The sequence below is a fragment of the Cnephaeus nilssonii genome, assembly GCF_951640355.1.
Source record: "Cnephaeus nilssonii genome assembly, chromosome: 5".
Lineage (NCBI taxonomy): Eukaryota > Metazoa > Chordata > Mammalia > Chiroptera > Vespertilionidae > Cnephaeus > Cnephaeus nilssonii.
This window is the reverse complement of record NC_137076.1, coordinates 8,553,224-8,576,075: the sequence shown is the minus strand read 5'-3', so window position 1 is coordinate 8,576,075 and position 22,852 is coordinate 8,553,224. Positions and strand designations below refer to the sequence as shown.

The 22,852-nt window shown below is 49.6% G+C and overlaps 1 protein-coding gene across 2 annotated transcripts; it reads left to right on the top strand.

The window, feature by feature from the left end:
* Positions 1 to 4,847: 4,847 nt before the first annotated feature.
* RNF187 (ring finger protein 187) lies at positions 4,848 to 7,788 on the top strand. 2 transcript variants are annotated; one of them, XM_079772625.1, is made up of 4 exons: positions 4,848 to 5,373; positions 6,458 to 6,550; positions 6,743 to 6,964; positions 7,502 to 7,788. In XM_079772625.1, exons 1-4 carry the CDS (start codon positions 4,861 to 4,863, stop codon positions 7,502 to 7,504), a joined length of 831 nt encoding a protein of 276 aa, XP_079628751.1. In that variant the 5' UTR covers positions 4,848 to 4,860; the 3' UTR covers positions 7,505 to 7,788. The 2 variants fall into 2 exon arrangements, with proteins under 2 accessions (XP_079628751.1, XP_079628750.1); XM_079772624.1 differs by having other exon boundaries at positions 6,743 to 7,788.
* Positions 7,789 to 22,852: the final 15,064 nt, after the last annotated feature.

Genomic DNA, 22,852 nt, shown 5'->3' with positions numbered 1-22,852 from the left:
GAGGCGGGGGGGTCCCTCAACCCAGCCTGCCCCCTCTCACAGTCTGGGAGCCCTCAGGAGTGGGAGGCGACCCAGCAATCAGGGGAAGGCGACACCCCCATCACACCTCTGCTGCTGCCACTGCTGGCAGCGCAAGCCTCAGCTGGCCCTGGTTACCTGAGCCTCGGGCTGGGCAGCCGCCATCCAAGGCTTGCCTGTGCCTCGGGCCAGCCCTGGGCAGCTGGGGGGCTGGGGAGACTGGGGGACTCTGGAGGCAGGCTCCCCGGCGGGGCTGAGGAGACTGGGCGCCGTCATCTTGTGGCTGTGGGCACCGCCATCTTTGTGAGGGCGTGATGGTCAATTAGCATATTACCTCTTTATTAGATAGGATTTACAGGAGTACAAAACCTACAGACAAGAGCTTTACACCATGCTCCTTGTCTGTCCAGCCACAGACACCACAAAATGCCCTGCATAAAATAAAGAACACTGAAGCAGAGCAGTGTCATCTGAGAGGGGATTAGGCTAAGGCCGCGGTTTGCCACTCTGTTGACTAATGTGTTTGCTGACCACTGGGCTAAGGGATCGAAGACCAGGCCAAGTACCACTGGAGGGCTCTTGCCATCAGAGCTGACCAGGCTCGCCCAGACGAGAGGCTGTACAATGCCTCCCATGCCATACACAGTACATGTAGTATATACTTTCTTACAAGGAGGCGTAGGTGGGAAGCAGCCACTGCTTCTCGTGCCATACAAACAAGTTTGATTCCTTCTGCAAAAATGCTTGATTCAACTTAGGTATTAAACCATGGGGGATGCTGAGGCTGTGGCTGGATAGTCATGTCTTAGGCCAGCATTTTCCCTGACAAAAGTCTATACCTTAACGGAGCTTGTCTATTATCTTTTTACACCTATAATAACATATCTTTGGAATGTCAAAATAATTTTCCTTTTTCAGGAGCACTCAAAGCACAGGTACCACTCTGTGGATACCACAAATACCCTCATTATTATTTAGTTAATTGTTGACTGCTAACTATCCTATACCTACTTATATAAAAGAAGTATGTGTCTATCATTTTACTTTTTATCCAATCCCAGAGGTTTCCCTGCTTTACTTTCTCTCACCTCCCTAATCTATCATTAATGGATTTCATATAACCCACTTGCTTCCTGTCATTTAATTATCCTATATAATAAAATCCTAATATGCAAATTGTCCCCTCAATCGGGAGTTCAACTGGGAGTTCAACCGCTCACTATGCGCTGACCACCAGGGGGCGGCGTGGAACATGGCAGGCATTGGTGACATGGCGCTGGCAGCAGATGGCAGTGGAGGTGCTGCCAGCCCTGATGGGCCCCAATGAGAGCAGGACCATGAGTGAGCCAGGCCGCAGCCGCTGGGACCACAGGGGTCAGGCAGGCTTCCCGTGGGTTCGCACAGGAGCCAGTCTCCGAGGCCGGCCAGGAGAGAGCGCACTGCCCTCTCAGCTTCTGTGCAGCACTGCTGGGTGGCCCAGAGGCCCACGCTGCACCCGGCCCACAGTGTCCAGCCGTGCTCATCACATCTCCACGTGGGGACTTGGGCACTGTGACTCAGGTGGCAGGAAGCATGTGGGGGCTTGGGGGCCCAGGTGCTGCCCAGGGCCCAGAGGTCAGCTGGAACCTGCCCTTCCACGCCAGATGCTCGTGCTTCTATTGCTGGCCAGGCCTAGGGACCGCATTCATGCACAAATTTCGTGCACTGGGCCTCTAGTAAGGTGTAAAATAAGATACAAAACTGCCATTCTCTGGAATATTATCTCAATCCATTGAGATTTTGCTTCCCAACAATTGTTGACAGTTTGGGTCAGATAAACTCACAAAAATTTTTCTATAGGTTTAAATGTTTCTTACATTGACACTTTCAGTTTTCTCTTGTGTAAGACATAGGCTGAACTGAACCATCCTGAAACACATCTCAGCTTGAACACTCTGTGACCCCATTTTTATCTTCATGTACACATGAAAAATTAGGAGGAATACCACTCTGATGTATGTTTTTATCCCCTCACTATCAAGCAGTTAATTCAATTCTAACGCTATCTACCTAGAGTTAGTAAAGGGTACAGTCCCACAAGACTGTTTCTACTTCAGACACCAATGGTAAGTTGTTTCTGTCCAACTGGCTGAAAATCAGGTTTGATTAATTCGCCCAAGTGGCTCACAGAACACAGAAACGTCATTAGATCATCAGTTTATTATAAAAGGGTATAACTCAGGTACAGGCAGATGGAAGAGATGTACAGGGCAAGGTTGGGGAAGGGGGAGGGGCTTCCATGCTCCTGAGCCCAACATCTCCCTGCAGTTCCACATGTCTACCGTTAGGTCTGATCAAATAATTGAACCAACACCCCCTCCCCTGGGAACTCACCTTTAGACCACTTCACAATGGACATTCCCTTTTGCTTAGAACAAAATTTTACTTGTTAAGACCACATTCCACTTGCTAAGACCATTATCTTTCCCCCCAGGACCCGCCCAGAGAGTTCTCCGCCCAGAAAAAGCCCGCCTAGAGTCCTTTAAAACCTCTGACTCCCTGTCTTTGGGTGCTGGCGCCATTTTGGGGCTCAGCCCATCTGGTTTTCCAGATGACCTAATAAGCTCATAATTCTTTACCCCTTTTGGCCTCATGCATTCCTCCTTCTGTGACCCAAACATCCACCAAACCAGCTCTCCAAAACTTGTCCTTTTGGGAGTTTGTGGCAGCTTTATTAAATTACTAGCCATTGGTAATAGATTCAACCTCCAGTCCCTCCCCTCCCCCAAGATGAGAGGTGGGACTGAAATTTTCAACCCTCTAATCACTGGTTAGTTCCCCTGATGGCCAGCTCCATCCTTCAGGGCTTTACAGAATAACCTCATTCACATAACAAAGACACCTTTATGACGCTTATCACAGGAAATTCTAAGGGTTTTAAGAGCTATATTTGAGGTGAAATTAAAAAAAAATATATTTTTTATTATAAATCACAATGTCACAACTACAATGATTTCAAATTGACCTCTCAGTAGTGATACCGACTAATATATGAGTCCATCTGCCTGTGCACATAGGCCAAAATAAATGCACAAGCAGGAGTTTGCAGTGTAGAATGAAAGACATTTAATATTAAATTGGCCAATCCAAAGACGGGGAGCTAGTGCTATGAAAGACTCCACTCCCTGATGATGTGTAGGTTACAGATTACATAGGGCAAAATCACAAGACACCATGGGTTAGGCCTTTAGGGGGTTGAGGCTCTACTGGGAACTGATTGGTTGTGTGGGCAGTGAAAACGGAATCAGGTGTTAGGCCGGTGGAGTCAGGCTGACTCTTGGTTCAGCAACCTCAGTACCTGAGTTCTGGAGAAAGGTAATGGTAGCACGAGGGGGTGGGATAGTAACAGAATACTCATCAGCTTTCCAGGTCTCCACTGATTGGCTGGTACCAGGGCAGTGGTCATTAGTCAATGCAGGTGGTCCTGAGGCAGCCCTGGCATGGCTTGTATGGTTTTGCTGCTTTTCTGGGCCTGGAGCTGAGAAGCAACTGAGGCCTAGAGGTATGTGATATGGGTTAGAACCTCAGTGTCCTGGGGGCTCAATGCTTAAGAAGGGCTACTCTCCGGCTCCCCAGTTCCTCCTCCGACGGGGGGGACCTACCACATGAGTAGTGACAGGCCAGGGGAGGAAAGGTCAGGGAGGGTCTGAACCACACGACCAGCTATATGTTAGGGAAGGAAAGATTACCCTGAAGCCAGGCCCTTATTTTCCCAGTTTTCCCAAGTGTTAGGCACCCAGGGCGTTCTGCCCTGTGTCCTTCTGTACCCCGCCCATATAGTCTTTGCTCTGCTCATGTCTAATTGTCCACCACAGGTTTGCCAGTCTCAGTCTCACTTATGACTCCCATTTGGTGCATTTTTAAGTCTATATCTGATTTTTAAAACTGAAAAGCAGTACTTCGAAAGGTTTTGCGCTTGTATGGGAAGAGTAAATTCATTTTTTAAAAATTTAAAAATCACATAGTGGTAAGTGCCATGCAGATTATTTTAATCTCATTATGTATTCTTTTTTAAAAATGTTTTTCTTACTTATTTTAGAGAGAGGGAGAAGGATAGAGAGAGATAGTAAACATGAGAGAAAAATCATGGACTGACTGCCCCCTATTGGGGATGCTCATGTGCCCTGATTGGGAATAGAACTGGTGACCTCTTGGTTCATGGGTCCACGCTCAATCACTGAGCCACCAGCCCAGCCCGTGATTTTTTTTTTTTTTTAGACTGGGTGCTTGGTTGTGTTCAAAGTAAACAGATTGTTCCTCCCCAAAACTTTAATAAAAGCTAACGAATATCCAGGGGCCGGTATCCGTGGGATGTCCTAGCTGCCTTCATTCTGAATCAATGAACTGTCCTCACCGGGGGCAGCGCGAACAGTTCACCCGGAGGAGGTCGCGCGCGGCGCGCTGGGGGTGAGGGGCCGTGCAGAACCGCGGTTCTGGGGACCCACACGCAGACCATTTTTCAGCACTTCCCCCAGCCCCGCGACATTGCGCAGCGCGCGTGCGTGCGTGTGGTGGGGGAGGGGTTGCTTTCGTGCATGGCAGGGGTGGGGTGGTGGGGTGCTTGCCGCTCAGGTCCTAGCAGCTGACAAAAGACTTTTTAATGCTCTCCAAATAATAAAACTTGGCTTCTCTCTCGCCCACGAGCCATTTATGGGGGAAGCGAAAATCCCTGTATGATTTCGGGGTGCGACAACGTGGGTGACCCACCGGCCAGAGTGAAGCGCTCCGTTGACAAGCCCCGCGGGTAGCGTACACCACTGCCAGGACCGTGCGTGCAGCGTCCGGTCCGTTCCCGCCCTGTGCATGCTGGTCGGCATCCTCGTCTCGGTCCGGCGCAGCGTCTGCGCTTTCCGTCTGCGCCCCCATCCCGGTCCGCGCTCTCGGGCCTCTCCGCCTGCGCCCTCTCCAAGGGTACCCGCCGCAGCCCTGGCGCTCCCCGCGGGCCCCGCCGAGGCCGCCTGCGCCCTGTGCCAGCGCGCGCCCCGCGAGCCGGTGCGCGCCGACTGCGGCCACCGCTTCTGCCGGGCTTGCGTGGTGCGCTTCTGGGCGGAGGAGGACGGGCCCTTCCCTTGCCCCGAGTGCGCCGATGACTGCTGGCAGCGCGCCGTGGAGCCCGGCCGCCCGCCGCTCAGCCGCCGCCTGCTGGCACTCGAGGAGGCGGCCGCAGCCCCCACGCGCGACGGCCCGGCCTCGGAGGCGGCGCTGCAACTGCTGTGTCGCGTCGACGGGGGTCCGCTGTGCGCCGCCTGCCGAATGGCGGCGGGGCCCGAGCCACCCGAGTGGGAGCCCCGCTGGAGGAAGGTGCTGCGCGGCAAGGTGCGCAAGAGCGGTGCCTGTGCGCCGCTGTCCCCTTCCCGACCCCGGTCCCTGCCCCCGGACGGCGCCCTGACCACCGTCCCCGTCCTCCGGACAATGCCCTGTTATCAACCCCCCCCCCCCACCCCAGAAGGTGCTCTGTCCGCTCCCCCGTCCCCGGAAGGTGTCTGTGGGCCTCCCCATCTTCTGCCCATCCTTTCCCCTTTGGGCTGTCCTTCCTCTCCCACCCCAGATGGTGTCCTGCTGTGGGGTCCGCCCCTGTGCCTAGTTCTCTAGGCCTTACTGCCCCTCCTCCATGCGTGACGGAACCCGGTGGCAGCCTCCCCCCGCACCCCACGGGTGAACCCTCTGAGGCTGTCTAGCAGATAAGCCCCGCCCTATCCCAGGCTCCGCCCCTCCCACACATTTCTCATCCCCTCTTAGCCCTCCCGGAGCCTCTCCGTTTACTTTGTTCTGGTACCTTATCTGCACTGCACGGGGTGTCTGACCCTGGGTGGAAACCCACCACCTGGCAATCCAGGGACCCACCCTTTTAGGTTGTGGGCGCTCAGAGTAGTTTATGAGAGAATAAATAGCCAGCCAGACTAGCTGGATTCTCCTCCTGCTGGGGGCTCTTCCCACCTACCTGGTCAGTGCACAGCCAGTGACGGTGCCTAATGGGCCCTGGGTGTGGCCGTGCTCACCCCAAAGGGGGCATGCAGGGTCTTGTGGGATTCCTAGAGTGGCCGTGCCAGGGCTGTTCCTTCTGAAAAGGATATGGTGACTATTTTTGGCAAATATCCATCCCTGTGCTAGTGACAGTAACACTGGAAACTGAGGGGACACTCATGTCCAGTTTTTTGGTTAGATTCTTAGCACAGGATTTTCTAAGATGCTTCTTCCGGAAGCAACCTAAGGGGGGGTGGGGGTGTCACTAAGACCCCTCTGGTACCTGCAGCCTGTTTGCATGAGTCTGGCAGGCCAGGACCATGCAGTGGGGCCTTCTCGATAGATGTTTAGTAATGTCCCCTGGATTGGGCTAAGGGAGGGGTGTCCTAGACCTTCAGGGGTGGTCACCCACCTGGTAACCAGCGTCTCTTCCCAGGAGAATAAGGGGTCTGTGGAGATCATGAGGAAAGATCTGAATGATGCTCGGGACCTGCATGGCCAGGCCGAGTCTGCTGCTGCTGTGTGGAAGGCAAGTAGGAGTGGACCTGGGTCCGCGGGAATGAGGGGACATGGGTATGGAGTCTTGACTCTATCGGGCAGGGCCTGGGGGAGGAACTGAGCCCTCTGTAGCAAACCTTTTCTCCTTGAGGTGGTCAGCCTGGGGCTGGGGCCCTGGGTGCGGCCTGAGGACACGTGTCCTTCCCTGCCACCTGCCCTGCAGGGACACGTGATGGACCGCAGGAAGAAGGCCCTGACCGACTACAGGAAGCTTCGGGCTTTCTTTGTGGAGGAGGAGGAGCGCTTCCTGCAGGAGGCAGAAAAAGAGGAGGGGTCCCCCGAAGAGGAGGATGCTGACCCTGCAGAGAGGTTCAGGTCCCTCCTGCAGGCCCTGTCAGAGCTGGAGCAGAGGCACCGCGACCTGGGCCTCAGCATGCTGCTCCAGGTGGGCCCTGGCCCCGTCTTGAAAGCCTTCAGCTGCCAAGAGAGGGCTTAAGGCGAGGCCTGGCCTTCGTTTGGGGCTGAATTTCAGGAATGAGTAATCCAGCCGACTCCCCGGCCTCCATGTTGCTGGTGATCTTTCATGAGGGAGGGCTGCTCCCCAATATTGAAGCGCCAGGCCCTTGTCCTACCCTAGCACTCTGCAGGAAGGTGATGGCCACCTGACCCTTTCCCCGTATGTCCTCACACCCTATGTCTGAGGCCTTGCCCTGGAGGCTCTGGGTTCTTTGTACCCTCTCTGATCTGAGCCAGCAGCCCCCACCCTCCCCTTCTCGGCTGGGAAGTGCCATTTCACTCAGGGAATGCTTGTTATCAGCTGCGGGTAGGTGGTGGTGTGGGGTGATCATCATGGGAGGCTTGGCTTCAGCCTTGGGGAGCTGCCTGTGGCTGGTGGAACTGGGGCATGGCCACCCGGATTTTAGGACAGCAGCTCCTTCCTCTACCTCCTCCTCTCTCTCCCTGTCTCTCTCTCTCTCTGCAGTGATGCCAGGCAGAGGAAGCTGGCTCGACCGTGGCCCAGCCCCCAGCAGCTCCATCCGCCTCCTTCCGGACCCCGGAGGGTCTCCACCTAGGTGTGACTGGGCTTCGTACCGTAGGTGCCACCTTGGGTTGTCCCCTCAGTAGTGTCGGTGTTTTCTTTCCCGGGTGTTCGTGTTTCTGGGCTGTAAAAGCCAGCCTCACTGTGGAGACCTGAAGCGGCGGGGAGGCATCAGTAACTCAAGTGTATCCTGTTCTTTCTCTTCATAAAGCTGTTATTGCTGCTGCTGAGTCTCTTCACGTCTGCCTGGGATCTCCGTGACAGCTGTTGTCACAGCCGCTGGGTGGCTGGGTTGTCCAGACCTGGCGCCTGCCCCCTTTAAATGCTGCCCATGATGGGCCTTATTCTACTCAGGTTTAAAGACCCCTGTGTGAGCATCGGGCAGAAGAGTTAAGGTTAAAGTTGGGGTGATCATCAAAGGAAAAGGAGTCCTAGGTTGCCCAGGTGGGGAGGATGGGCAGGTAGATCAACCTGTCACTCCTGCTTGAGGCCCTGACAGCTTGTGTCCCCCACAGATCACCCACAGCTCAATTTCTCTGTGCAGTAATGGCCCCTGGGTTCTCCTGGGTCTGGGAAGTCAGCCCCCTACGCACCTCACCTGCAGCTCTGTTCCCGGTATCTCCCAGTGTGTCCGCTTGCCCTGCTCACTTCTCCATCATTGTCCCTTAGGAGCAGGTTGGCGTGCTGTCATTCTTGCTGTACCCCTGGCTTCCCTTGCTGTGTAGTTCCTCTCATAGATGAATTTAGCAAAACCCATGACTTAGTGGCAGTGTCACTGGGACAAAAATGCCATACGGTGACAGGACAAGGGGTCCCAGTGCATTGGCATAGACATTTAGGATGGCTTCTGAGTCACTCCAGATTGCAGCTTTGTGATCAATGGGCCATTTCTGGACAAAGCTTTTTAGACGTGGGTGCCACTGGCTCAAGTTTGAGGCTGGCACTCCTGGAGCCAGGATCAGGGTTTGCTCGCATCCCTCCTCCCTCTGTGCCCTCTAGTGCCCCATGATTGGGTGGAGCTTCTGCAGGTGGGTCTTCTCTTTGATGTGCTCCCACTTCCCACCTTCGTCAAGTGGGGGACCCAGGGGAGCTGGCCCAGGCTCCTGTGCACTGAGCCCAGATGCCCGCTGGGAGGCCTCTCGGTTGGAGACTCCGCTGCAGCTCAGTAAGATGGTGCCAGGGGGGCGGGGGCTGTGGAGAGACACGAGATCCACCAGCACAGACTTGCTTGCGTTCTGACAGTGGCGAGCATCTTTGGGGTTCTCGCATGCTGTCTATGTAAGGATGACTGGCAGAGAGGTGGTTTATTAGAGACAGTCATCATCTTGTCAAACTGAATGACTTTGGCTAAATAACCTTAATAAAGAATCCTGACCCCTCAGATCAGGGGTCAGTACTAGGATGCCCTCTGGCCTCTTTCCGACTCTGGGGGACCCAGGAGGAAGTCGCCTGACTTGGGCTCCAGTGAGGCCCGGCTGCCCCTTCACAGCTCTCTGAGTGTGGGCAGCGAGAGCTCTGACAGCCTGTTTGTTTATGGGTTCATATATTCGGTACTGAGATGAGGCCCTCTACTTGTCATCTTATCAGAGTTCAGCGGGAAAGTCGCCAGTATTTGGGAACTGCGGCCCATTTTCAATTTCACATCCGTAGTCCAAGGGGAGCAGAGACAAATGCTGAGGATTGTTCCACACTCAGTGGGAGTGTCAATACATCATGTTAGGAGGAGATACTGACACTTCGTGTGATCCAGACTTGCATGTGGAGACACTGGTGAGCTGCTCCCGGCAGAAATCAGAAACCCGATGACTGTGAGGTCTGAGTCGGGATCCCATGTGGGGTGTGGACTGGTGCTACCATTTTGGATAGTACCTTTGAGGGTCAAACTAACACATGTGGGAGTCAGGCCAATAGGAGGTTAGGGGGAACCAGTCCCCAAGACCAGCCTTGCTTCCCACCCATGTGCAAATGCCAGTTTCCCACACCCGCTTGGAGCTCGAGAATCCACTATAGATGCTCCCAGAGCCACTGAAGGTGGATTGCTCATGGTGATGGTTTATTATGGAGAGAAGGGACAGGTTAATGGGCTGCCAACCTATCCTAGAGGCAGGGTGCTACCTGCAGGGGAGGTGGGGCAGGCTGCTCTGCAGACCCGTGGACTGATGCCTTCCCAGCTCTGCCCTGCCCTGGGGAAGTGGGGGGTCACAGAACACGGGAACTACCCATAGCCGTTTGACGGGAACGCTGCCATAACTTTACTGCCACCAGTGGACAGGCTGGTGCTTGGAATGGTTTCCACAGGTGAGGCAGTTGGGCTTATAAAAATGCCTCTTTAAGGATCACGGCCAGAGTAGCAGACAGATGGAGCCGCAGAAGATATTTGCAGTGGTTCACACTGAGACTACGCAGGCAACTCCTGCAAATCTGTTAGAGCCAAAAAGAGCTGGGTGAAAACAGGACAGGGTGTGGACAAGCAGGTGAGAAGAGTAGCTAGAAGCACAGGGGGAGAGGGTCAAACATGTTAAACCAGAGAGAAGACATGCCTGCCCCAGGCTCTGCATTGCTGCTGCATTCTGCGGCACAGCTGCCAGATGTCATCTGATTCAGGGTGTACCTGTACATGGCTGCAGAGGGAGGGACGGGGAAGCAGGCGTTCCTTACTGGGGAAAGTGGGAGGTCAAATGGGGGTGGAGGCCATGGAGAAGGCCCAACTCTGGGGACACAGGAGCTGGACTGGGCCACTCAATGGGGCTGAGGGCACCATGCTGATGCAAATGAAAGCCAAACAAAACACTTTATTTAAACTTAAAATGCATGCACGTAATAGCTACTGGTTGCAAGAACACTTAAAATTGCTAAATGGGAGCCGTTAGGATAGTTGTCTGTGGGGCGGGGGAGGAGGATGAATTGAGGGTGAATTTTCTCCCATTTTGAGACTCCTCAAGAGGCTAAGGCTGAGCCAGACCCCCACCCCCATCCCCCCAGTATTTCCTTTGGCCGTGCTGGAGCCCCATTCACCCTGGATGTCCCTGTGCTCGCTCAGCTGTTTTTACTGGTGGTCTAAAGACCTACCTGAGCGCCACCATTTCTTGTTGGGCCTGGGAAGGGGTCAGGAGCCAGACAAACTAGGTAATTGAGGACATGGCTCAGACAGGGAGGTTCCCGGGGTGGAGGGAAGTGGTGAAGCAGTTTTGTGGGTCCCAGAGCCCCACCCGCCCCAAGTCAGGTGGCTCAAGGCTGAGCGCCTCATTTCCTAGCAGGAATCTAACTTAGTTTAGAGACATGGTTTAAATGATACAGAGACACCATGGTCCTTTTTCTTTATAATTTTTTGGGTCCTGAGGTTTATTAGACCTCCATTCCTTAAGAGGGATGTGGTAGTGAGCCACTTGACAGATCTTGCAAGTATATATAAAACCACTAAGTAATGAAGATGTCTCAGTCAAAACATCATCAGTACAACAGTCAAATAACAACCAGTCAGAATTTAACAGGACACAGTATCAACCTCTAGTTTTTTTTGTGTGTGTGTGTTTTTAACAAGGCAGTTTTGCACAAATAAGAGTGGGCAGATTTAAATAAAATCAACAGAAAAGGGAACATGTTGGTCATAGATATAGACTCCTCGTGTCTCCTGTTGGTCAGAACAAGACCCCCCTCTTCTGAAAGTTCCCGTCCCACACACTGGATAAGCCACCGAATTCCTTCTGTGACCAGAGAATGGCGTCTCCTGCACCGCAGCTGTCCTGGTTGGTGGCCTTTGCACAAGGACTCCTCATTTCTAAAGATGATGCTCGCGGTTGGGCTCTAGAACACCACCCCTTTGTCTACCGAGACCCAGGCGGCCTGTGGAGAGCTGGCGACACTTGTGGGCGAGGCCAAGCCTGTCTTGGGCTCCTTGTTGGGGCCCCTACCCAGCTGCAGGGGGTGGGGTCGGAGCATGTGTACTGCTTCCACACTCTGGGCCACCAGCATCGGAGGAAACCGGGGATCTGAGGAGCGGCCGAGCCGAAAGGCCTGGGCCTTGGGGCAGCAGAGGCGATTGTGTGGTTTGGCCTCCTGGGACCCCAGCGTGCAGATAGTGCTGTGCTGCGTGTTCTGGCGCCTGGGCCCTACACAAATGAAGCGACTTTGCAAGTCTTGTCTGATTGGAGAAGCCACAGGGCTCTAGCCACAGAGCAGCCAATGGGGCTCACGTGACGCAGGGCGCCTTCATCCCATTGGCGGGCGCAGCACTTATGCCGCCTCTCCCACCATGGGTTCAGGCTGCTGCTAGCAGGCAGGCCATCTGCAACTTGAGGAGCTCAACAAACTGGGCCACGTGATCCTTGTGTAGATCGGTGTCCTGCCTAACATCCAGGCTGTGCTGCTGTGACACTGAGGACTTCAGAGTCATCCACGTAGCCAGCAAAGAGCTGCTGATGTGTCCTCCGGTCTCTCCTCTCCCCAGTTCCCTGTCCTTCCTTGTCTTGTGCAGCTGAGGTCAGTAGTGAGACAAGGTTGGTCCACGAGCTGGCAATGGACCTGGCTCTTAAGTAGGAACAGTGTACACATCATGGTTGGCACACAGAAGATCCTGGGCCAGGACCAGGGCGGCCAGTTGTGCGTGTGGGGTAGGGAACATGGATGGACATGTCACTGCAGAGATATGGAATGGGCTTCCCGAGGGTGCTTATGTTCTTGCCCAAAGGGTGTCCTCCATGGTCTGGGTCCCTCTGGGAACAAACCACAGGCAGAAATCGTTCCTGGGCAGAAACTTGGCTCAGGATTCTGCTGGGTGCTACCCTCCTACTGGTTCACATAGGCCTTTCCCACCAATGCTTCTTTTAATGCCCTCATCCTATATAATAAAAGCCCAGTGACCAAATGGCAGAACGACCAGACGACCAGTCTCTATGACGCACACTGACTACCAGGGGACAGACACTCAACGCATGAGCTGCCTCCTGGTGGTCAGCGCGCTCCCACAGTGGGAGCGCTGCTCGGCTGACCAGGATGAGTGGCGCTCCCACAGTGGACTGATCCCCGCAGACCATGCCCCCAACCAGAGCATGAATTCTGTGCACCAGGCCTCTAGTCCTATCTAATAAGAGTAATATGCAAATTGACCATCCAACACACAAGATGGCTGCCCCCATGTGGACATAAGATGGCCTCCACAAGATGGCCAGCAGGGGAGGGCAGTTGGGAGGCACCAGGTCTGCAAGGGAGGGCAGTTGGGGGCGAGCAAGCCTGCAGGGGAGGGCAGTTAGGGGTGACCAGGCCGGCAGAGGAGGGAAGTTGGGGGTGACCGGGCCTGCAGGGGAGGGCAGTTAGGGGCAATCAGGCTGGCAGGGGAGCAGTTAGGCATAAATCAGGATGGCAGGGGAATGGTTAGGGGGTGATCAGGCTGGCAGGCAGAAGTGGTTAGGGGCAATCAGGAAGGCAAGCAGGCAAGCAGTTGGGAGCCAGCAGTTCTGGATTGTGAGAGGGATGTCCGACTGCCCGTTTAGGCCTGATCCTACCGGATTGGAGAGGGTGCAGGCTGGGCTGAGGGACACCCCCCCATGCACAAATTTCGTGCACTGGGCCTCTAGTCTAGAATATAAAGCTCTCTGTTAGCTCCTGGTAGGGTTCAGGACATGCTGCCCCAAATCCAGCAGCTGGGCATATTGAATACTTCAAGCTGAAAGGTTTGAGGAAATACCAGACAGGAACATCACTGATCTCCCCCGCCCGCCTCCTTGTCCTCCCCTGAAATACACCCAAAACCCTCAAGTGAGAGATGGCCTCCCCATATCCAATGGGAAGGAGCACCCTGATCTGTGAACACAAAAGGGATGCCAAGAAGAATCCTAACAGGCCTTGCTAAGGTTTTCCCACTCACTACTATACCTCATGCTCCTTGACCGGTCACAGTCACCCACAACTGTTCACTATTCAAACACGCAGGCCAAACTTTTTTTTTTTTTTTTTTTGAGCCTGCATCTCCTTATGAAGGCTCCCAAGTCCTATAAAACTTAAATAACCTTGTAGGCTTTTCTCCTGTTAATCTGTCAGTTTAACTTTCAGACCCTGCCAAGGAGCCTAGGAGGGTCGAGGAACACCTTTCTTCCTCTGCACTCAGGCACCTTCCCCACGTTGTGTGATAAAACATGCCGCTGAGAGACCTAAGGAGGTAGACCTGGCTGTGGCTAAGGAGGTTGGGCATCAGTGACTCCAGAGGTGAGACCCCAGTGGAGTCAGCAGGCCTCATTGGGTTGGGGATAGGGAAAGGTTAGGCTGGGAAATGTGTGAACTTCTAGATGGTCTTCTGTGCAGAAGGGACACACCTATGTAAATGCATCAAGCAATAGGAAACATGCATGCATTTACTGGTAAAGAAAAGTCACAACTTGTTGGGATACTAGTATTTGTGCCCCAGACAGGGACCCAGAAGAGAATTTCAGATGTGTTGTGAAAATGTAAAAGAGAAATTGTGCTGGCCCAATTAAATTGGCAAGGAAGACTTAATTCATTACTATTGCGAGTTTTCAAGATAGCAGCAGAGTAGGTGGATCTTTCTCGCACCCCCTCTAGAACCAAACTGGAAATAAAACTAAATTGGGGAACATTCACCCTCAATTACCAACTAATTCAACTAAGACTAGCTGAAGCGGGGACTTTTACACAAGGTGGAGCAGAAATCACCTGGAGACTGGCAGGAAGGGAGAGGCCAGGAGAGGGCTGGCCCTGCTCCCAAGGGCAGCAGGCTGAGGGCTGTGGAAATATATCTGGGCTGCAGGGAAGGGGGGTGGTTTCCCCTGAGAGAAGTGAGGCTGGACCCCAGGCTGGGCTCCCCAGTCGAGAGCACCAGAGCCAGGAAGAGCTGCCCATGTAGCATCCAGCCCTGAAAAACAGCGGGGCATCTACCTGCCAGGGAGAGATGGAGCCTGCTGGAGACAAAACCACATTTTTTCAAAGGGCCAGGACACAGGAATTTTGTTTTGCAGCCACTCACCTGAGCTTTGGCAGAGGAAGGGTGGTGTGGGCTAGAGTCACCTGAGGAGAGTCTGGGGTGGGAGGCATTGGGGAGAAACGTGGGAGAGCAACTACTGGGATACCTGCACTTGGTTATTACCCACCCTGATACTGCAGCAGCTATTTTTCCTAAGAGGCACAAGCCCCTCCCAGCAGCAGCCGCAGCCTAAGGAACCTGGCCTTCTGGGATACAGCTCACCTCACCCTCAGGAATCCTGTTTGCCCCACCCTATATCTCTACCACTGCTGAGGAGGCAGCAGCAGAGGCAAAGCCTAAGCGTCTGGGCAGTCTCAGGGGGACTGGCTTTGGAGGGGGCCATTCCTAGGAACTTTCCTAAGAACCTGACTAGTGCTTTCTCCTCACGGGAGAGCTTATAGCAACTTCCAGCTTCTGGCAGCCCCCACCTGACTGCCGATGAGGGGCTCTGCCCTGTCACTGTCAAGGAAATATTCTGGGATGGATTCAGACAGTTGGCTCTGGAATGGGGGGAACACACTGATGATCTTCCCTGAAGTCTAAATGACATCTACCCCTCTCGGGAGACCCACAGGTCCTATCCTCCCAGTTCTTCCAAAAGCCCTTTCAGAAATGGCTTTTTTAATGACTAAGTCTGACCGCTGTTGGACAGGCAGAAGCAGGTGGAGGCAATCCCAAAGTGCCTTGGCACATGTGCTGACCTGCCCCGCCCCTGGGCTGCTAAAAAGAGGGCCTTGGAGTGCAGCGTGGCTCCTCCCGTGCACGGCCCAGCCCAGCCCAGCAGATGCAGCCACTAACTGTGGATGGCTTGAAGCTTTGAACAGGACACTGAGAACCAAATGTGAATAGCTTCTGACATTGGCTATCTTCTGTGAGGCCCGGAACCGGCATACACAAGTCAGTCTCAGTTAAAATAAGACCAAGATCCACAGGGAGATCCCAACAGACACTAAACTCTGCTGAGATAACCTTTTTAAACACTTTTCCTTTTCCTATTCTTTATTCTTATTTTTTCTCCTCATTTTCTTTCTTCCCTCATTTTTCTTCTCGTATTCTTTTTTCCCCTTTCATTATTCTTGTTCTTTTTTCTCTTTCCTGATTCTCTTTTGTGGTTGTTTTATTGCTGTTTATGGTGTGTGTGTGTGTTGTTGTTGTTGTTGTTGTGTTGTGTTGTTGTTGTTTTTTTTGAAAGTTTTTGTTTTATATTGTTTCAGCACCTGTACAACAGCTCACATGACATGGTTAGGGTTGAGCCTCGCAGTCAGCCAGCCTGAGGGGATATCCCACCCAATATAGGTCAACAATAATCAAGACCCAATTGCAACAGGAGAGCCCAAATAAACTGCACAGGGGACATTTCTAGAATGTCCAGCTCAGGAGATCAAGGAGACTGCACTGGGTGCCACAGAACACTTACTCCATTAGGCCACCCAACCAAGACTGGGAATCCTGGCAGTTGTATCTCATACTTAGAAGCAAACACAAAGATACAGCTAAAGTGGGGAGACAACCCCATAAATGAAAGAAAAGGAGGAATCTCCAGAAAAAGACCTAAATGAAATGGATGCAAGCAATTTGTCAGATGTAGAGTTCAGAGTAATGGTCAAAAGGATGCTCTAGGAACTTAGTGAGAACTACAAGGAACTTAATGGAAACTACAGAGAACTTGATTCTACAGCATGACAAAGGACATAGAAACCATGAATGAGAACCGGTTGTAAATGGAGAATACCATATCTGACAACAAGAACACACTTGAAGGAATTAGAAGTAGGTTCAATGAAGCAGAGGATCAAATCAAAGATATGAAAGATAAGACAGAATAAAGTACCCAAATCAGAGCAACAAAAATAAAAAATGAGGGTAGTTTAAGGGAACTTTGGGACAATGTGAAGTGTAATAATATCTGCACCAGAGGGGTAGCAGAATGAGAAGAAAGTGAGCAAGGAATAGAAAACCTGTTTGAATAGATAATGACAGAAAACTTTGCTAACCTGGTGAAGAAAGAAAATCACACAAATTTAGGAAGCATAGAGTCCCAATCAAGATGAACAACACCAAGATACATCATAATTAAAATGGCAAAGGTTTTAAAAAGAGAATCTTAAGGGTAGAAAGAGAGAAACAGTAGCCCACAAAGGCATATTCCCATAAGGCTGTCAGTGATTTTTTAACAGAAATCAGGCCAGAAGAGGTTGGCATGAAGTATTCAAAGTAATACAAAGCAAGACCTGAAAGCAAGACTATTCTATCCAGCAAGGCTATAATTAAAATTTAAGGTAAAATAAAGAGCTTCCCAGACAAAAATGGCTAAAGGAATTCATTACCACCAAACCAGCATTACAAGAAATGTTAAAGGGACTGTGTTATGAAGATGAAGAAATATATAGTGAAAGGAATGTAGGTATAAAGAAAAAATGTCAAAAAGTACCTATCAGTAATAACCTGATTTGTAAATGGATCAGATACTCCAGTAAAAAGACATAGGATAGCTGAATGGATCAGAAAACATGACCCAAGTATATGTTGTCTACAAGAGGCCTACCTCAGAACTAAAGATTCATATATACTGAAAGTATAGAGATGGAAAAATATTTTCCATGCAAATGGGAACAAAAAAAAAGCTGGGGTAGCAATATGCATATCTTATAAATTAGACTTCAAAATAAAGGCCATAAAAGAGGTCACTACATAATACTAAAGGGATTGATCCAACAAGAGGACATAATCATTGTAAACATATATACACCCAAATAGGAGCATCTAAATATATGGGGGGGAGGGGGAAACTGTACTTTAAGGGAGAGATAGACAATAGTATAGTCATAGTAGGGGACTTTAACACCCTACTGTCATCACTGGATAGACCTTCCAGACAAAAAATAAACAAGGAAACAGCAACTTTAAAGGACAGTCTGGATCACATAGATTTAATTGATATTTATAGAACGTATTATTTCAAAGTAGCAAAATACACATTCTTCTCAAGTGCACATGGAACATTCTCAAAGATAGACCACATGTTAGGACACAAAATGTCTTAACAAATTCAAGAAGATTAAAGTCATATTAAGATTCTTCTTGAATCATAATGATATGAAACTAAAAGGAACTACAATAAAAATAAAAAAAACCCTCAAAAACACCTGGAGACTCAACAGCATGTTATTAAACAATGAATGGGTTACCAATGAGATCAATAAATGAAAAATTACCTGCAAATATATGAAAATGAACTCACAACAACCTCAAATGTATGGGACACAGTCCTGAGAGGAAAGTTCATAGCATTACATGCCATCTCAAGAAGCAAGAAAAACTCAAATAAATAATCTAACCTTATATCTAAATTAACTAGAAAGAGAACAACAAGAAAAGCACAGTGTAAGCAGAAGGATGAAAATAATAAAGATTGTGCCTGGCCAGGTGTGGCTCAGTGGTTGAGCATTGACCCAGGAACCAAGAGGTCACCTGTTTGATTCCCGGTCAGGGCACATCCCAGCTCCATCCCAGTGTGGGGCATGCAGGAGGCAGCCGATCAATGATTCTCTCTCATCGTTGATGTTTCTCTTTCTCCCTCTCCCTTCCTCTCTGAAATCAATAAAGATATATATTTTTTTTAAAAAGAAAATAATAAAGATTAGAGCAGAAAGAAATGACACAGAGTCTAAAAAAATACAAAAGAGCAATGACAGCAAGAGTTGGTTCTTTGATGCTTCTATGTTTCTGGTTCTATTTTTTGTTCATCAGTTTATGTTGTTCATTATATTCCACAAATGTGTGAGATCATGTGACATTTATCTTCCTCTGACTGGCTTATTTCGCTTAGTATATCCAACAGACTGTACAACCTATGAGGGAAGGTGGGGAGACAGGGGGTAAGAGATCAACCAAAGGACTTGTGTGCATGCATATGAGCAAACCAATGGACACAGACAGTAGGGGGGTGAGGGCTTGTGCTTGGGGTGGGGGTGGCTGAGGAGATGCAAATGGGGGGAAAGGAGACTCATGTAATACTTTAAACAATAAAGAATTTAAATTTAAAAAAGAGTTGGTTCTTTGAAAAGATAAACATTTATGAGCCTTTAGCCAGACTCACCAAGAAATAAAGAGAGAGAACCAAAATAAATAAAATCAGAAATGAAAGAGGCAAAGTAACAACTGACATCACAGAAATACAAAGAATTGTAAGGAAATACGATGAACATCTATGTGCCAACAAATTGGGCAACCTGAGTGAACTGGACAAATACCTAAAAACATACAATCTTCCAAAACTGAATCAGGAAGAATCAGAAAACATGAATAGACCAGTCACAACTAATGAAATTGAAGCAGTAATAAAAAAACTTTCAGCCCTAGCCAGTTTGGCTCAGTGGATAGAGCGTCAGCCTGAGAACTAAAGCGTCCCGCCAGGTTCGATTCTGGCCAAGGGCACATACCCGGGTTGCGGGCTCAATCCTCAGTGTGGGGCGTGCAGGAGGCAGCCAATCAATGATTCTCTCTTGTCATTGATGTTTTTATTTCTCTCTCCCTCTTCCTTCCTCTCTGAAATAAATAAAAATATATTAAAACACACACACACACACACACACACACACACACACACACACCTTCCAGCAAAGAAAAGTCTGTACCAGATAGCTTCACAGGTGCATTTTACCAAACATTCAAAGAAGAACTAACACCTATCCTCCTCAAATTATTCCAAAAAAATTCAAGAGGAGGGAGGCTTCCAAACTCTTTTTACAAGGTCAGCATTATCCTAATTCCAAATCAGATAAAGACACTACAAAGAAAGAGAATTACAGGCCAATATTCCTGATGAACACAGATGCTAAAATCTTCAACAATATATTAGCAAACCAGATCAATCAATACATTAAAAAGATCATACTCCATGACCAAGTGGGATTTATTCCATGATTACAAAGCTAGTACAATATCTGCAAATCAATAAATGTGATATATCACATAAAATGAAAGGTAAAAATCACATGATCACATCAATAGATGCAGAAAATGCATATGATAAAATCCAGCACTGATTTATGATAAAAGTACTCAGCAAGGTGGGAATAAAAGGGTCGTACCTCAACATAATAACATATATGAAAAACCTACAGCCATTATCATGCTCACTGGCCCAAAACTGAATGCATTTACTTTATGATCAGGAACAAGATGGGGATGTCAGCTTTCACCACTCTTATTCAACTGGAAGTCCTAGCTATACTGATGAGACAAGAAGAAATAAAAGGAATCCAAACTGGAAAGGAGAAAATAAGACTGTCATTATTCACAGGTGACATAATATTATTCATAGAAAATCCTAAAGTCTCCACCAAAAACTACTGGATCTAATAAATAAATTTGGCAAAGTAGCAGGATACAAAATATCTAGAAATCAGTGGCATTTTAATACACCAATAACAAACTATCAGAAAGAGAAACCAAGAAAATAATCCCACTTACCATTACAACAGAAAAATTAAGATATTAGGAATAAAGTTAACCAAGGAGGTAAAAGACCTGCACTCAGAAAACTACAGGACATGGCCTCACTAGGGTGCGGGTGCACAGGAATGACTCTGGGCCGGGCGGGGTATAGGGTGGCGCCAGGCAGGCAGGGTGGGCAGAGGCAGGGGCTGCGCTGTGGGACCCAGGAACAGCGTGCAGGGTCGGTGACTGGCATGGGGGTGGGGACATGGGCTCACTGAGGCTGGAGGGTCCCACTCGCAGCCCTGGCTGGCCTCAGCCCTCACAGCCCTGGCTTGTCCAGAAGGTCATTGGGAAGGACGTCTGGAAGGTCGTTTGGCTATCCGGTCTAATTAGTATATTATGCTTTTATTATTATAGATAGTCAAACTGTGGAAGCCACCCAAATGCCCATCAGCAAATGAGTGGATAAAAAAGTTGTAGTACATTTACACAATGGTATACTAGTTGGCCATAAAAAAGAAGAAAATCTTGTAATACTTTCAATAATAAAGATAAATTTTTTAAAAAGAAGGAAAATCTTACCTTTTGTGACAGCATAGGTGGACCTGCAGAGTATTGTACTGAGATAAGCCAGTCAGAGATAGACAAATACCATATGATTTCACTTATATGTGGAATCTAAAGGATAAAATAAAAAAATAGAAACAGACTCATAGATACAGAGAACATACTGACAGTTGTCAGAGGGGAGAGTATTGGGGGGCTGGGTAAAAAAAGTGAAAGGATTAAGAAGTACAAATTGTTAGTTACAGAATAGTCACAGAGATACAAGTTATAGCATACAGAATATAGTCAATAATCCTATATAATAAAAGCTTAATATGCTAAGTGTCCGGTCATCTGGTTGTCCATTCAACCAATCAAAGCATAATATGCTAATGATATGCTAAGGCCACTCAACTGCTCTCTATGATGAGCACTGACCACCCGGGGGCAGACTCTCCAACCAGTAGGTTAGCTTGCTGCTGGGGTCTGGCCAATCGGGACTGGGTGAGACCGGCCGGACACACCAATCATGCACTGGTGGGTCCCTCGGCCTGGCCTGTGCCCTCTCGCAATCTGAGACCCCTTGGGGGATGTTGGACAGACAGTTTCGGCCCCATCCCACAGGCCAGGCTGAGGGACCCCACTGGTGCATGAATTTGTGCACCGGGCCTCTAGTATTGAAATATCAGGGGAACCACTCTGTAAAGTACACGATTTTCTAACCAGTGTGCTGTACATCTGACGAATACAGAATCATATTGAATGTAAACTACGATTGAAAAATAAAAACATATGAGGACAGATATGTGACACCTTAATCAATAAAGAAATTAAAAAAAATAAAAATAAAAACATATATTAAAAAAATAAAACACACACATGCACACACACAAAACCAGCTTTCTCCCAAACATCTCCTTACTTCCTAGGGTGAAATCTTGTTCTTTCTGGCCTTCTAGCAAAGACTGCTTTCTCCCCAAATTCTCCGTGTTGCTTCCCATATTATCTCCTCTCTCCCACACCCAAACCCCTTTTCTGTAGAGTCTGGGCCTGGGGTTGGAGCTCACCCACGTTCCATCTCCATTCGGTCAAACGCCTGGCCTGGCTCCTTCTATTCTAAACCTTGATTGTGCACTCTCCAATTTGCAGCTCTGCCCAACAGACATTAATTTGGAATTTTTCTGCCTACTTCTCTCCACAGGGGCACGTCCCTTCATTGACCACGCTTGTCCGTTTTTTCAGGGTCACTTTTTAGGCCCTCATCCCATCTCAGCAGCTCCCTCAACACTTTATGTCCGGAGTCCGTGGTGCAGTGTCTCCTGGTCCCTCCCACAGCTCTGCCTGTTTTTTTGTTTTGTTTGTTTGTTGTTGTTTCCCCGCTGACTCTAGGAGTCATCCTGCTTCTCCAGACCTGTAAGTATCGGGGTTCTCCAACTCTAGATCTTGGGTTTTCTTTATGCTGTACCTTTCTCTGTCCCGCCCCCTAAACCATATTCCTTTAGAAAAGAAATTAGTGGGTATTCTTTAAAGAATGATTTTAGGTTTACAGATAATTTGAGCAGCTAGTATAGAAACATCCCAAATATTAGCCACTTTCATTATTTTAGATGCGAGATATATGCTGTTGGCCGCAAATTTCTATCTCCAGCCCCAAATTCTACTTGGGTCTCTATACTTGCTCACCCAAAGATTTATTTGACGTCTCCATTTTAAGCCCTTCCCAGTGTGGGGGAGGGTGTGGGGGAGGGGGGTCCCTAAGGGAGGAGGGGAGCCTGCGGGGGAGGCTGCGGGGCTAGGCTCCTGGAGTAGCAGATCGCCCTCCCTGCTGGCGTTGGATCCTAACCATCCCCGCCCCCCCCCCCCCCCCACGGCCCACCCCCTCCAGGCACTCGGTCTTCTGCCTGCTGCTTCCTACCCTTTTCCCTTTACCCCCTGCCAAACAGACGGGAGCTAACAGAGATTGCCAGGGAATACGGGAGGAGAGTGTGTCAGTGTATCTAACACGGAGCAGCTACAGGATTCATGGGTCCGGTTCACAAACTGCTTCGAGATGGTTCAGAAAAGCATGTGTGTGCGTTTGTGTAGACAGGTCTGGACGCATGCACCGGAGGGAGAGTGCGCTGTGGGGAAGCCGGTAAACAGGAGGCAGGTGGTAAACAGACGGCAGACGCTGCACAGGGGCGCATCTGGATGTAGGGTGCACAGAATTCTGGGTGTCACTCTTGCAAGTTTTCTGTATATTTGAAATAATTTAGAAATGAAAAATTTCTTTTTTGAGAAAAAAAAATTTTTTTAAATTAAAAATTACCCAAAAAAAAGTGCACTGTTGACAC

Excerpts from the sequence above, each read along its gene's own strand:
- RNF187 (XM_079772624.1), top strand. The coding sequence starts at position 4,861 with ATGCTGGTCGGCATCCTCGTCTCGGTCCGGCGCAGCGTCTGCGCTTTC. Across the intron at positions 5,374-6,457 it reads GGAAGGTGCTGCGCGGCAAG|GAGAATAAGGGGTCTGTGGA; the intron begins GTGCGCAAGAGC and ends GTCTCTTCCCAG. Across the intron at positions 6,551-6,742 it reads CTGCTGCTGCTGTGTGGAAG|GGACACGTGATGGACCGCAG; the intron begins GCAAGTAGGAGT and ends CCTGCCCTGCAG.